At 33.7% G+C, this 13,059-nt stretch overlaps 1 protein-coding gene across 1 annotated transcript; it reads left to right on the top strand.

Annotated features, from left to right (window-relative positions):
* Positions 1–728: 728 nt before the first annotated feature.
* LOC107493149 (F-box/LRR-repeat protein 17) lies at positions 729–5,258 on the top strand. The gene is made up of 11 exons (XM_016114237.2): positions 729–1,429; positions 1,805–1,906; positions 2,155–2,299; positions 2,417–2,601; positions 3,303–3,407; positions 3,629–3,726; positions 3,812–4,029; positions 4,119–4,185; positions 4,305–4,390; positions 4,596–4,697; positions 4,953–5,258. Exons 1-11 carry the CDS (start codon positions 816–818, stop codon positions 5,016–5,018), a joined length of 1,788 nt encoding a protein of 595 aa, XP_015969723.1. The 5' UTR covers positions 729–815; the 3' UTR covers positions 5,019–5,258.
* The last annotated feature ends 7,801 nt before the right edge of the window (positions 5,259–13,059 follow it).

The following is a 13,059-nucleotide window of genomic DNA, read 5'->3' as shown; positions in this document are numbered from 1 at the left end:
ATAATTTATGAAAAAAAATATTTTAATAATTTATTTTACAAAATGTATATTCTAATAAAATTGAAAACTAAATTATTTATTTTAGTAAATTGCCCATATTAATTCTTATTCTTTTTTCTAGAGTTATTTGTCATATTGTGAGTAGTTTGACACATGTTCTTTTATATTAGACTAAACAAAATATCATTGCTTTAATTTTAAATTTTGACCTCAAATATTTGATGAAACAATGACATTTAATTTTAATAAATCGCAAAATATCTTATCTTCATGAAAAATATATGACCATTAAAATTAATCGATGTCATTTTATCAAGTATTTAATATTAAAACTAAAATAATATTATTTTGTCTAATCTAATATGAAAAGGATGTGTTAGGTAATTCACTGAATGAAAAAATAATTTAACAAAAAAAAATGTGGCTAATGAAATGTAATTTTTTTAATTTAAAAATTGTGTGTGGTATAATCAAAATATCAAAAAAAATTTATTACAAGCGGTGAATTTTAGAAATTACTCTAAGACTTAGTTGGAAGGAAGACTATTATTAAATCATCATTTTTATATTTCTTATTGCTCACTACTTCCCAATAGTAAAATTAGTAATAGATAATTAGATAGATAACTTATGACATGCGACAAAAGAAGCTCCAGAATAAAATTTTCAAACACTAAAACAAAAAAGTAAAACATAAAACAAGAGGGAAACAAAACAAGAATGCGCGGCAAGTCTCCCGCGCTACGTGTTAATATTTTACCCTCACCTCCCTCCATTTTCCATTCTGCCAACCAAAACCACACTTTCACACACCAATGAACCACCTCCGCCCCCAAACCCACATCGCCCCCACCGATGGATCTGCCGCATACGACGCCTCATCCGCGGACGCAAAGCGCGGCAAGAAGCGCGGCAGTTACAACTGCGGCCGCTGCGGTCTCCCCAAGAAGGGACATAACTGCAACGTCAAAACCCCCACGTCCCCTTCTCATTCTTCTCTCTCCACCTTCTCTGCCGTTTCCGCAGCTCCTTCTTCTGCTTCCCTGGTGCGCCAGCCCCCGCCTAACCTCCGCCGTGCGCTTTCGTTTGAAGACGCCGTCGCCGGCGGTGGCTTCGATGACGACCTGATGGACCTTGCCGGAGGAGATGCTGGAGGTGCATTTCCCGAATCCGATCTCGATCTGGATCTGGATTTAGATTCTAGCGGTTTGCCGATGAGCCTTCTGTGGGAAGTGCTGAGGAGGCTGCCGCCGGCGGGGCTATTGTCTGCGGCAAGGGTGAGTAGAGTTTGGAGGGAGACGACGAAGAGGTTGTGGAGGGCAGCAGAGGAGTTGAATGTTAGGGTTCCGGCGAGAGTTCAGGTGGGTTCTGTTGCGTCGATGTTGCAGAAGTGCCCGGGAATTGTGAAGCTCTCTATTAAAATGGAGAGGTGTGGATTCAATTCACTGGATTCTATCAAGATCTTCAGTTTTGTGTTGTTGATACTGTTTAAATGGAACAGAACTTAATCTAAATCATCGAAGATTCAACCAAAAACTTTTTTTGGCCAATTATTCTTGTGGCACAAAGATGCATATACTTTTTGAAATTTTTAATATTTGAGATGGATAGATTATTTGATGGAAGAATAGGATAAATCTAAGAGTGCTGATACAATTCGAACCGTGACCTAATCAAAACATACAAAAGAAAAAAAAAATCCATGCTTTTGATTTGAGGAGAAACCATGTGAATCTGTTAATCCAAAAGAGTGATAATATGATTGAGGTTATAAGTCTAAGCTGTGTTTTTCGTTGGTTTCTAGTGATGTGGATTCAACCATGTTGGCTTGCATTGCCTTCTCATGCCCCAATCTGGAGTACATGGAGATCTCGACCACTGACACTGCTATCAATCGGATCAATGGGTACTATTCATTTTCTAAACCTTTATACATTTCCCACCAGGATTGTGGCTGATTTGCTATACGTGGTTTGATTATGTAAGCATATGTATGGTATATAATGTGTCTTGTGTTGGTGCTTAAGCACTTAAGCTTGTAGTATTTTCTTGTAAAGAAAGACAAACATCTACTTTGTTATATCTGTTCTGTTCAGTACAATACATATTAAGAGCTAAAAGTTTTTTTTTTTTTTTTATTAGTATGAAATGCAGGGATGAATTAAGTCGATTTGTTTCGGAAAAGAAAAGTCTAAAGAGCCTCAAGATGGAAGGTTGCTGTAATCTAGGCCGTCTTGTTCTTTGTTCATCTAGTCTTTCCACGCTTTGGCTGTCAGATTTGTTCTCTCTTTCAAAGATGGTGATTACTTTCTCTTATTTTTCTTTTAATTTTGCATGGTGCGGTGATTTTTTTTTTTCAAATGATACTTCTCCTTGAGTTAACATTCAGTTACTAACAGATACTTTGAAATGGTAGGTCTTTAATTGTCCCCAGTTAAGAGAGATTTCCTTGGAGTTCTCTCGTCAAGAAAATGATGGTACTGATCTCAAAACTTTGATGGAAGGTTTGGGAAGAAGTTGCCCCAGTTTGCAGAACATACATATATCTTCAATGCACCTTTCTCATGCTGTTGTGCTTGCTATTACGGCTGCGCATTTAAGGTTTGTCCAAATATGGGGATCTGGACACCTGTTTCTTTAATAGCATCAGATTCGTGAAATAACATTTGTTACACAAAAGTGAAAACTGAATGCAATATAATGACTATAAAATCAATTTATGACATCATTTGGCCATCATTTAATGGAATCGGTTTTGCTAAGGAATAATTTTTTTTAGAAAAAACTTAAAATCAACTAATAAAGCAGTGGATGGTCAAAGGATAAGGGTGAGAAAGGAAAATTCAAAGAATGGTGAAATAGTAACTAATTATAGGTTGTTAAAAGTTGGCTTCCAATTTTTTCCCTAATTGAATATATAAATTTTGTTGTCTATTTAAGGCTCTTGCATATACGCTGAACTAGGTGACTATGATTTTTTAATATGACTAAAAAGTCTCATTTCACCTGTTTTCTCATATTGACACATGGAATTATAACTACAGTTATACAAAATCATTATTGCACTTAAAAAAAGGCTGAAGTAGATGCCAATTAAAAGCAATCAATCACCACTTGGACATTCAACTTTGCCCACATTTAAGCTGCGTAATTGAATTCTCAAAATCTTATCTATGAGTGGATTATATAGTATGATCTGAGTTGCAATTATTGTAATTTTATTTTGTTGCCATACTTTATATTGGTAACATCCTCCAGTGTGATAAGTTTGACGAAGTTTTTGTTTATATACCATTGATCAGGGAGTTGCGAATGCTTTCACTTGTTCTTGGATCTGAAATAACTGATGCATCTGTTGCTGCAATTGCTTCAAGCTACCCAAATTTGGAATTACTTGATCTCAGTGGGTATGTGTCCTTTCATGCTAACTGTCCTCAAGTTTCTCTATAGGAAATATGAAATGCATTGGCCTTGTAGACAGCTAAAATACTTGGCAATTCGACAATGTATACAAAGATAAAGGAAACCAAATGATTAGAGACACATTGTTAAAATGCTTGTATGAATATAACTCTCTGCTTTATCTATCTGTTTCTGAAAGTATGTTTAATTGTAACTTATATCTCAGATCTGGCATAAGTGACAGTGGCATTGGAATGATTTGCAATGTATTCAGTGAAACATTGACAAGACTACTTCTTGCTCTTTGCCCCTGTGTGTCTTCAAGTAAGGAACATTTTATTAATTCAGCTACCTGACAAATTTCCATTGGTTTAGTTTCTGCTTATTAATATGCTGTCATGTGTTTCAGGTGGTATTCAATTCGCTATGGCTCAGTTACCAAACCTTGAACTTATGGACTGTGGTATGACCATATGTGATCCTAATTCCGACAATCCGACTGGAGACGACAATAGTTGTGAATCACAACACAGATCTATTGCTAATGGTCACCTAACAAACCAGAAGCTAATCATCAAACATAGCCGTTTAAAGAAACTTAGTTTATGGGGTTGTTCTGGCTTGGATGTGAGTTTTATAAATTAAGAGTTTATTTTGCTGCATGTTATTTCTCGAGCATCTAATTTTTAGAATTTGTTGTTTTGTTTAATACACAGGCTTTATATTTAAACTGCCCACAACTTACTGATCTCAACCTAAATTCTTGTAGAAATTTGCATCCAGGTAGGTACCTCTTTCATGTCCCTGTTCTTTTGTGATCAATACTTTTTTAGCTGAAAATTTGACAACTTTTAGTATTTACACAAGTGACTGATTTTTTTTTCCATCATTGAATCATTTAGAGAGGCTGTTACTTCAGTGCCCTGGTTTGGAAAATGTGCATGCATCTTGTTGTCAGGATCTTCTAATTATGGCCATCCAAAATCAGGTAGCATATCAGTTTTCCTCCTGTATTTTCTAATTCTATGTTTCATTTGAGATAGAATCTTCATTTTGTCAATTTTATTATGAACAGAAAGCCAATAGATCATGGATAAAGAGTGTTTACATAATAATGTCTTGATTCTTTTATAATTGAATGTTTCCAATATTGAGTGTACTCTTTCATGTGTTGTTTTTAAATTTGTTTACAGGTCCACAATGCTTATACAGCCATGGAAAATCTTTTGCTTTGTAAGCGTTTACCTGACGGGTCCAAAAGGGTCCGGGTTCCTCATCATTTACTCAGTAACGAGGTAAAAACAATAATAGCAAGTTTAGTCTATGTCACCTTGTTTTTTTGTTATATTAGTTGGAAGCTATCTCTGTATTTCGCATGCACCGTAGCCATTGTTATCTAAATTTGATTTTGTGCATCAATTACTTGTATCACGTTTTGTTAAGTAAAACATCTTTGCTTGATGTCCCAAAATTTGCAGAGCATTTTTTTTTTCGTTTTGAATGACTCTTTATTTGGTAACTAACTAGCCACATTTGATTTCATATTGCAGTCACTTGAAGATGATAATAAACGGAGAAAAATTGAGAGACGGCTTTGTAATGTGGTTGTGGACTGATGCTCGTACTGACTAATTGTAATGTATAACGAAAAATATCTTGTATGATATAATTTGAACTCTACTATGTACCCAAAATATTTAAGTTAGGTTTTCCAATTGGTGCTGGGGAGCATATAAGCTAAGAGCAATAGATTGGAAGGTTTTCTTGTACTAGTATTGTAGTTAAAACTATACAGTCTGCATAATCAGCCATGTATATTTGGCTTAGTTGATATAAATGATTCAATATTGAACTAACTATTAGTGCATTAAATAAACATTTTTTTTAGGAAAAATGACATTCTCTACTTGATAGAGAGTTAGAGGCATTAAAATTTAAAAGTAAATTTTTTTTCTTATTTGTAAAATAGATAGTAAAATTTATTTTTTAAAATTTAATGCCATGGTGTTGGAACAAAATAGTTTCTTTTCTCATAAATTGTAAATGGATAGAGGACTAGTAGTGTAGTGGTGAATGAAGCTTTCATATCCGAGTATTAGGGATAATAAACATTTTTCCATCGAGGATCGAATTCTTGACCTTTCGAATCTAGCGCTCTAATATCATGTCATAATACCACTCATCACAAAAACTTTAGTTGATAGGAAAAATGTAGCACTAATAATTATATTTCTAATATTTCATAAACTTCCATTGTACACATTGTACAAATATTTTTCATATGTTCCCTTAAGTATATACGTGAATGCCTCACTATCAAGTAAAAGCTATTTCATAGGCTTTTTATTCATGTTTTTTTTAATTTTCTATTTTATATTTTATTTTAAGAATTCTATTAGATAATGAAAAAAATAAATTGATAATATAAAATTATTTTATATTATTAACATATTGAAATAAGATTTTTTTAACATTTGCACAACATACATTTAGAAGTTCAAAAATACTTTAAAATACATTAGCATAAACGGTAGTTAGAAGAAGTCAGTTATGACTAGAAAATAAAAATTTGACTGAAAAAAAAATAAACTAATAAAAGTATTTTTATCCACTAAGGATAGATATAGTCAATTCGACAATTCACTAAATAAGAGAGAATTCCTTTTTTAAGAAGCAAACACATATATTACTTTTTTTGAGTCTCTACTCTTTACATCATTGCTTTCCATCATTGCAATTTTTCCTTTCATTTATCATATGCATATGCATGTCTCACATATGTATATATGTATAAATGAGTTGGCTTTAGATTCATGCATTTGTGGTTTTGTTAGTGTAGTTCAAAAAAATGTATAGCTTTGTAATTGGCAGTGAAGCTGCACAAAATTAAGCTAATAATAGTATCTTGATCCACTAAGGTTAGATATAATCAATTTGACAATTCACTAATTCAGGTAGAATTCTTCAAGCAAATTCTAGCTCTCAATTAGCTTGAGTTTATAGACATGGGTAAATTAGATCTAAAATTTTACTTCATTCTATGTTTACAAACTCAGACAATACACAATACAAATTATATTTGGATATAAAACTTTTTTTCTCTTATATGTATATTGTTTCTAATAATTTTCTTGAAAATTCAAACATATGTCCCCTATTTAAGAGTAGTGTTGCTCACTTATTAATTATGATTATTGCTCCCAATATTAATGTGTTCCTAATAATAATTAGATGCATCAATTTTTTTCTCATATAATATACACATAGAATTCAACTAATGGTTTATGTATTATAGATTTTCCAAATTTACGAAGTAGATAAAAAACACATTAGTTGAAGTGCTAGATCCAACATGATGCATGTCCCTTAGAATTGCAATGCAATTAAATTTCATTCTCTAATGTTGGATGCTCATGACTATAAAGATCAAATAAAACACAACATATGATAATGGACGGTTTCTTAATTGTGTTGTCAGCCATCTCACTTGGGAGAGACATTGGATTTAATATAACGAAACCATAATCTTCTATACATCAAATTTCTTACTATCTTCACGGCCTTCAGTAACAGAATGCATGCATTCAGGGTAACACATTTCATGAACCTTCTTCAAGGACTTGCTTTTAGTATCAGAAAACATGCATTCATGGCAAATATTTTATGAACCTTCTTAAAGAACTTGCCTCCAGTATCAGAACACGTGCATTCAGAGCAAAACATTTCATTTCTTCAAGAACTTACCTCTAATATCAGAACACATACATTCAGGACAAAATATTTCATGAACCTTCAGCAAAAAACACGTATGTGATGATATGTAAGTGTTTAACACGATGTTTATTGTAGTATATATGAATATGAAATTGATTGAAGATGCATGAATGCAGGGGTCCTAGAATCAGGTGATGATCATGTCATGGGTTATCACGTTGTACACACTCTGGTAAATAGTTGAGATGCATGAGATGGTACCGGGAGGGAAGAGATCGACTTGATAGGTATCACGACTTAAGGCAAGAAGCATTTAGAAAAAAGCTTGGTTTGTGGATTGTGGTTCCCCAACAACTGCTAGTTGAAGTTGGAACCTACATTATCTATATGGTGATTGGAGGCAAGTAATTGAAGAAGGTTCATGAAACCTTTTGCCTTGAATGCAGCCAATTAGGACTACTTATTGGATCATGGTCTTTGCTTCCCTCAACTTGGTGCTTGCATAGCTCCCTAACTTCAACTCAATTTCTGCCATCTCAATTAGTGCAGTTGTGATGTCTCTGACATACTCGTTTATCGCTTGGGGCTTCCATCAAGAAAGGGATTAGTCCAAACGTGTATTATAGCATAAAGATGAAAAGGACTAATGATGGTATGTTCAATTTCTTCTCTGCATTGGGAGACGTGGCATATGCATATGTAGGGAACAACGTGGTGTCGGAAATCCAAGCAACAATGCCTTCAACGGCTATTTTATGAACCTTTCTTCAAGGACTTGCCTTCAGTATCAGAATACCCGCACCAACCATGGCGATCAGGTTGTGGAAAGTGGAGTACCACAATTTCACATTTTGCTTATTAGTTGAAGTCAGCACTTGCATTGTGCACATGGTCACTGGAGGCAATAGTCGTTGAAGTCGGCCAAACATTTTATGAACCTTCTTCAAGAACTTACCTCTAATATCAGAACACGTGCATTTAGCGTAAAACATTTCATTTCTTCAAGGAGCCAGTATCAGAAAACGTGTATTCAAGGCAAAATATTTCTTGAACCTTCTTCAAGGACTTGTTTCCAGTATGAATACACTTGTACAACCATGGCAGTCAGGTTGTGAAAAGGAGAGTACCACCATTTCGTATTTTGTTGGTTGAAGTCGACAACTGCATTGTGTATATGATCATTGGAGACAATAGTTGTTGAAGTCGGCAAAACATCTCATGAACCTTATTCAAGGACTTGCCTCAAGTATTAGAACAAGTCCATTCAGCGTAAAACATTAAGTAATGTTTTCTAGTTTCAAGAAATGATGTCAAGCAAACAAATCTGATTATATTTACAAAGTTACATCTAAAACTATAAAATCTTTGGTTGTCTGATAATGCAGGCAATAAAGGCAAGGAAAATGGTATTTGAAGAAATATTTTATGTGGAACATGCATTAGTCTGAGGAATTGGATTGGAGCACATAGAGTAAAATTCTTGAAGCTAAATCATTGTCCGTTTGGCACTTAACTAATATTAAATGTTTGAGCTGATATTTAGTATGAACATGTGTTAGTAGAATTGTCATTTGTGTTTATCCAAAGTTATAATTAAGAAAAATTTTCAACTATCACGTTATAGAGTAAAATGTAGTTTCAAGTTTCAACCCTAATATACAACATATATAACACAAGAACTTAAACATGCGTTTAAAAAGGTTAAATAATTACTATTATAATGAGAATCAACATATAACTAGATTTTGACTAGCTCGATGCGTGGAGTTATATTATTTTTTTGTTATTGGTGATGGTTAAACCGACTGTTATTATTTCCGTTCGAATATCTTATTATATAATTAATTTTTTTTATTATTACAACTGTATGATGTGTTGCTAATGAATAAATTAAAGAGTAGATTCTAACGATTTAAACTTTTTTTATAAATATTACAACTTATTTATGTCATTTATCACTAAATAAATTATTTTAATATATACTACTGAAAATAATTCTAGTTATAATTAACGAATATTTTTTTAGCAATAAATGACTAATGACTAATGTAATATTATGTCATTTTATTACATTGAATTTTATTTCTTGTAACATTTGGTTTTTATTGTATTTGAAGATTAATATTAAAATTTATTAGAGCCATTTATGAAGAAAGAGAAGTAAAAGACTAACAATGAATATAGAGCCACTTATGCTGATGTGGCATCATGCTAGAAACTTGGAAAGCTAAGATTGAATCTAGAGGTTACATTTATCTCTATTTTAATATATTAAAAAAATATATTATAAAAACATATAAATATCACTCTTATAAAACTCGAGTATCAGAACGGGTATAGTCAGGGCAAAATATTTCATGAACTTTCTTCACAGACTTGCCTCTAGTATCAGAACACCCGCACCAACCATGGCGGTCAGGTTGTGGGAAGCAAAGTACCACCATTTTGCTGGTTGAAGTCGGCACCTGCATTGTGTACATGATCACTGGAGGCAATAATCGTTGAAATCGGCAAAACATTTTATGAACCTTCTTAAAGGACTTGCCTCCAGTATTAGAACACATCCATTTGGCGTAAAAAATTTCATTTCTTCAAGAACTTGATTCTAGTATTAGAACACATGTATTCAGGGCAAAATATTTCATGAACTTTTTTCAAGGATTTGTCTCTAGTATCAGAACACCAGCATCAACCATGGCAATCAAGTTGTGAACAGTAGAGTACCACCATTTCGCATTTTGCTGGTTGAAGTCGACACTTGCATTGTGTACATGATCACTAGAGAGGATGGTATGTAGGTGTTTAACACGATGTTTATTGTAGTATATATGAATACGAAATTGATTGAAGATGCATGAATGTAGTGGTCCTAGAATCAGGTGATGATCATGTCATGGGTTATCACGTTGTACACACTCTGGTAAATAGTTGAGATGCATGAGGTGGTACCGGGAGGGAAGAGACTTGATAGGTATCACGACTTAAGGCAAGAAGCATTTAGAAAAAAGCTTGGTCTGTGGATTGTGGTTCCCCAACAACTGCTGGTTGAAGTTGGAATCTACATTATCTATATGGTGATTGGAGGCAAGTAATTGAAGAAGGTTCATGAAACCTTATGCCCTGAATGCAGCCAATTAGGACTACTTATTGGATCATGGTCTTTGCTTCCCTCAACTTGGTGCTTGCATAGCTCCCTAACTTCAACTCAATTTCTGCCATCTCAATTAGTGCAGTTGTGATGTCTCTGACATACTCGTTCATCGCTTGGGGCTTCCATCAAGAAAGGGATTAGACCAGACGTGTCTTATTGCGTAAAGATGAAAAGGACTAATGATGGTATGTTCAATTTCTTCTCTGCATTGGGAGACGTGGCATATGCATATGCAGGGAACAACGTGGTGTCGGAAATCCAAGCAACAATGCCTTCAACGGCTATTTCATGAACCTTTCTTCAAGGACTTGCCTTCAGTATCAGAATACCCACACCAACCATGGCGATCAGGTTGTGAAAAGTGGAGTACCACAATTTCACATTTTGCTTATTAATTGAAGTCAGCACTTGCATTGTGCACATATCACTGGAGGCAATAGTCGTTGAAGTCGGTCAAACATTTTATGAACCTTCTTCAAGGACTTACCTCTAGTATCAGAACATGTCCATTTAGCGTAAAACATTTCATTTCTTCAAGGAGCCAGTATCAGAACACGTGTATTCAAGGCAAAATATTTCTTGAACCTTCTTCAAGGACTTGTCTCCAGTATGAAAATACTTGTACAACTATGGCAGTCATGTTGTGAAAAGGAGAGTACCACCATTTCGTATTTTGTTTGTTGAAGTCGACAACTGCATTGTGTATATGATCACTGGAGACAATAGTTGTTGAAGTCGGCAAAACATCTCATGAACCTTATTCAAGGACTTGCCTCAAGTATTAGAACACTTCCATTCAGCGTAAAACATTAAGTAATATTTTCTGGTTTCAAGAAATGATGTCAAGCAAACAAATCTGATTATATTTACAAAGTTACATCTGAAACTATAAAATCTTTGGTTGTCTGATATTGCAGGGAATAAAGGCAAGGAAAAGGGTATTTGAAGAAATATTTTATGTGAAACATGCATTAGTCTGAGGGATTGGATTTGAGCACATAGAATAAAATTCTTGAAGATAAATCATTGTCCATTTGGCACTTAACTAATATTAAATGTTTGAGCTAATATTTAGTATAAACATGTGTTAGTAGAATTGTCATGTGTGTGTATCCAAAGTTATAATTAAGAAAATTTTTCAACTATCACGTTACAGAGTAAAATGTAGTTTCAAGTTTCAACCCTAATATACAGCATATATAACACAAGAACTTAAACATGCGTTTAAAAAGGTTAAATAATTACTATTATAATGAGAATCAACATATAACTAGATTTTGACTAGCTCGATGCGTGGGGTTATATTATTTTTTTGTTATTGGTGACGGTTAAACTGACTGTTATTATTACCGTTCGAATATCTGATTATATAATTAATTTTTTTTATTATTACAACTGTATGATGTGTTGCTAATGAATAAATTAAAGAGTAGATTCTAACGATTTAAACTTTCTTTATAAATCTTACAATTTATTTATGTCATTTATCACTAAATAAATTATTTTAATATATACTACCGAAAATAATTCTAATTATAATTAACAAATATTTTTTTTAGCAATAAATGACTAATGACTAATGTAATATTATGTCATTTTATTACATTGAATTTTATTCCTTGTAACATTTGATTTTTATTGTATTTGAAGAATAACATTAAAATTTATTAGAGCCACTTATGAAGAAAGAGGAGTAAAAGACTAACAATGAATATAGAGCCACTTATGCTGATGTGGTATCATGCTAGAAACTTGGAAAGCTAAGATTGAATCTAGATGTTACATTTATCTCTATTTTAATATATTAAAAAAATATATTATAAAAACATATAAATATCACTCCTATATAACTACATATCACTCTTATAAAACTCGAGTATCAGAACAGGTACAGTCAGGGCAAAATATTTCACGAACTTGCCTCCAGTATCAGAACACCCGCACCAACCATGGCGGTCAGGTTGTGGAAAGCGAAGTACCACCATTTTGTTGGTTGAAGTCGGCACCTGCATTGTGTACATGATCACTAGAGGTAATAGTCATTGAAATTGGCAAAATATTTTATGAACCTTCTTAAAGGGCTTGCCTCCAGTATTAGAACACATCCATTTGGCGTAAAAAATTTCATTTCTTCAAGAACTTGCTTCTAGTATCAGAACACATGTATTCAGGACAAAACATTTCACGAACCTTTTTCAAGGACTTGCCTTTAGTATCAGAACACCTGCATCAACCATGACGATCAGATTGTGAAAAGTAGAGTACCACCATTTCGCATTTTGCTGGTTGAAGTCGACACCTGCATTATGTACATGATCACTAGAGAGGATGGTATGTAGGTTTTTAACACGATGTTTATTGTAGTATATATGAATACGAAATTGATTGAAGATGCATGAATGCAGGGTCCTAGAATCACAGTGATGATCCTGTCATGGGTTATCATGCTATACACACTATGACAAATAGTTGAGATGTATGAGATTGTACAGGGAGGGAAGAGACTTGATAGGTATGATGACTTAAGGCAAGAAGAATTTGGAAACAAGTTTGGTCTGTGGATTGTTGTTCTCCAACAACTGCTGGTTGAAGTTGGAACCTATATTATCTATAACGTGATTGGAGGCAAGTCATTGAAGAAGGTTCATGAAACCTTTTGCCCTGAATGCAGCCAATTAGGACCACTTATTGGATCATGGTCTTTGCTTTCCTCAACTTGGTACTTGCACAGCTCCCTAACTTCAACTCAATTTCTGCCATCTCAATTAGTGCAGTTGTGATGTCTCTAACAT

The sequence above is a fragment of the Arachis duranensis genome, chromosome 6 (genome assembly GCF_000817695.3).
Source record: "Arachis duranensis cultivar V14167 chromosome 6, aradu.V14167.gnm2.J7QH, whole genome shotgun sequence".
NCBI classification, from domain to species: Eukaryota; Viridiplantae; Streptophyta; class Magnoliopsida; order Fabales; family Fabaceae; genus Arachis; species Arachis duranensis.
This window is presented reverse-complemented; position numbering and strand designations above follow the sequence as displayed.

Coding starts and splice junctions, on each gene's coding strand:
- LOC107493149 (XM_016114237.2), top strand. CDS start 816: ATGAACCACCTCCGCCCCCAAACCCACATCGCCCCCACCGATGGATCT. Junction 2,300..2,416: donor TGTTCTCTCTTTCAAAGATG/GTGATTACTTTC, acceptor TTGAAATGGTAG/GTCTTTAATTGTCCCCAGTT. Junction 4,030..4,118: donor GGGGTTGTTCTGGCTTGGAT/GTGAGTTTTATA, acceptor TTTAATACACAG/GCTTTATATTTAAACTGCCC.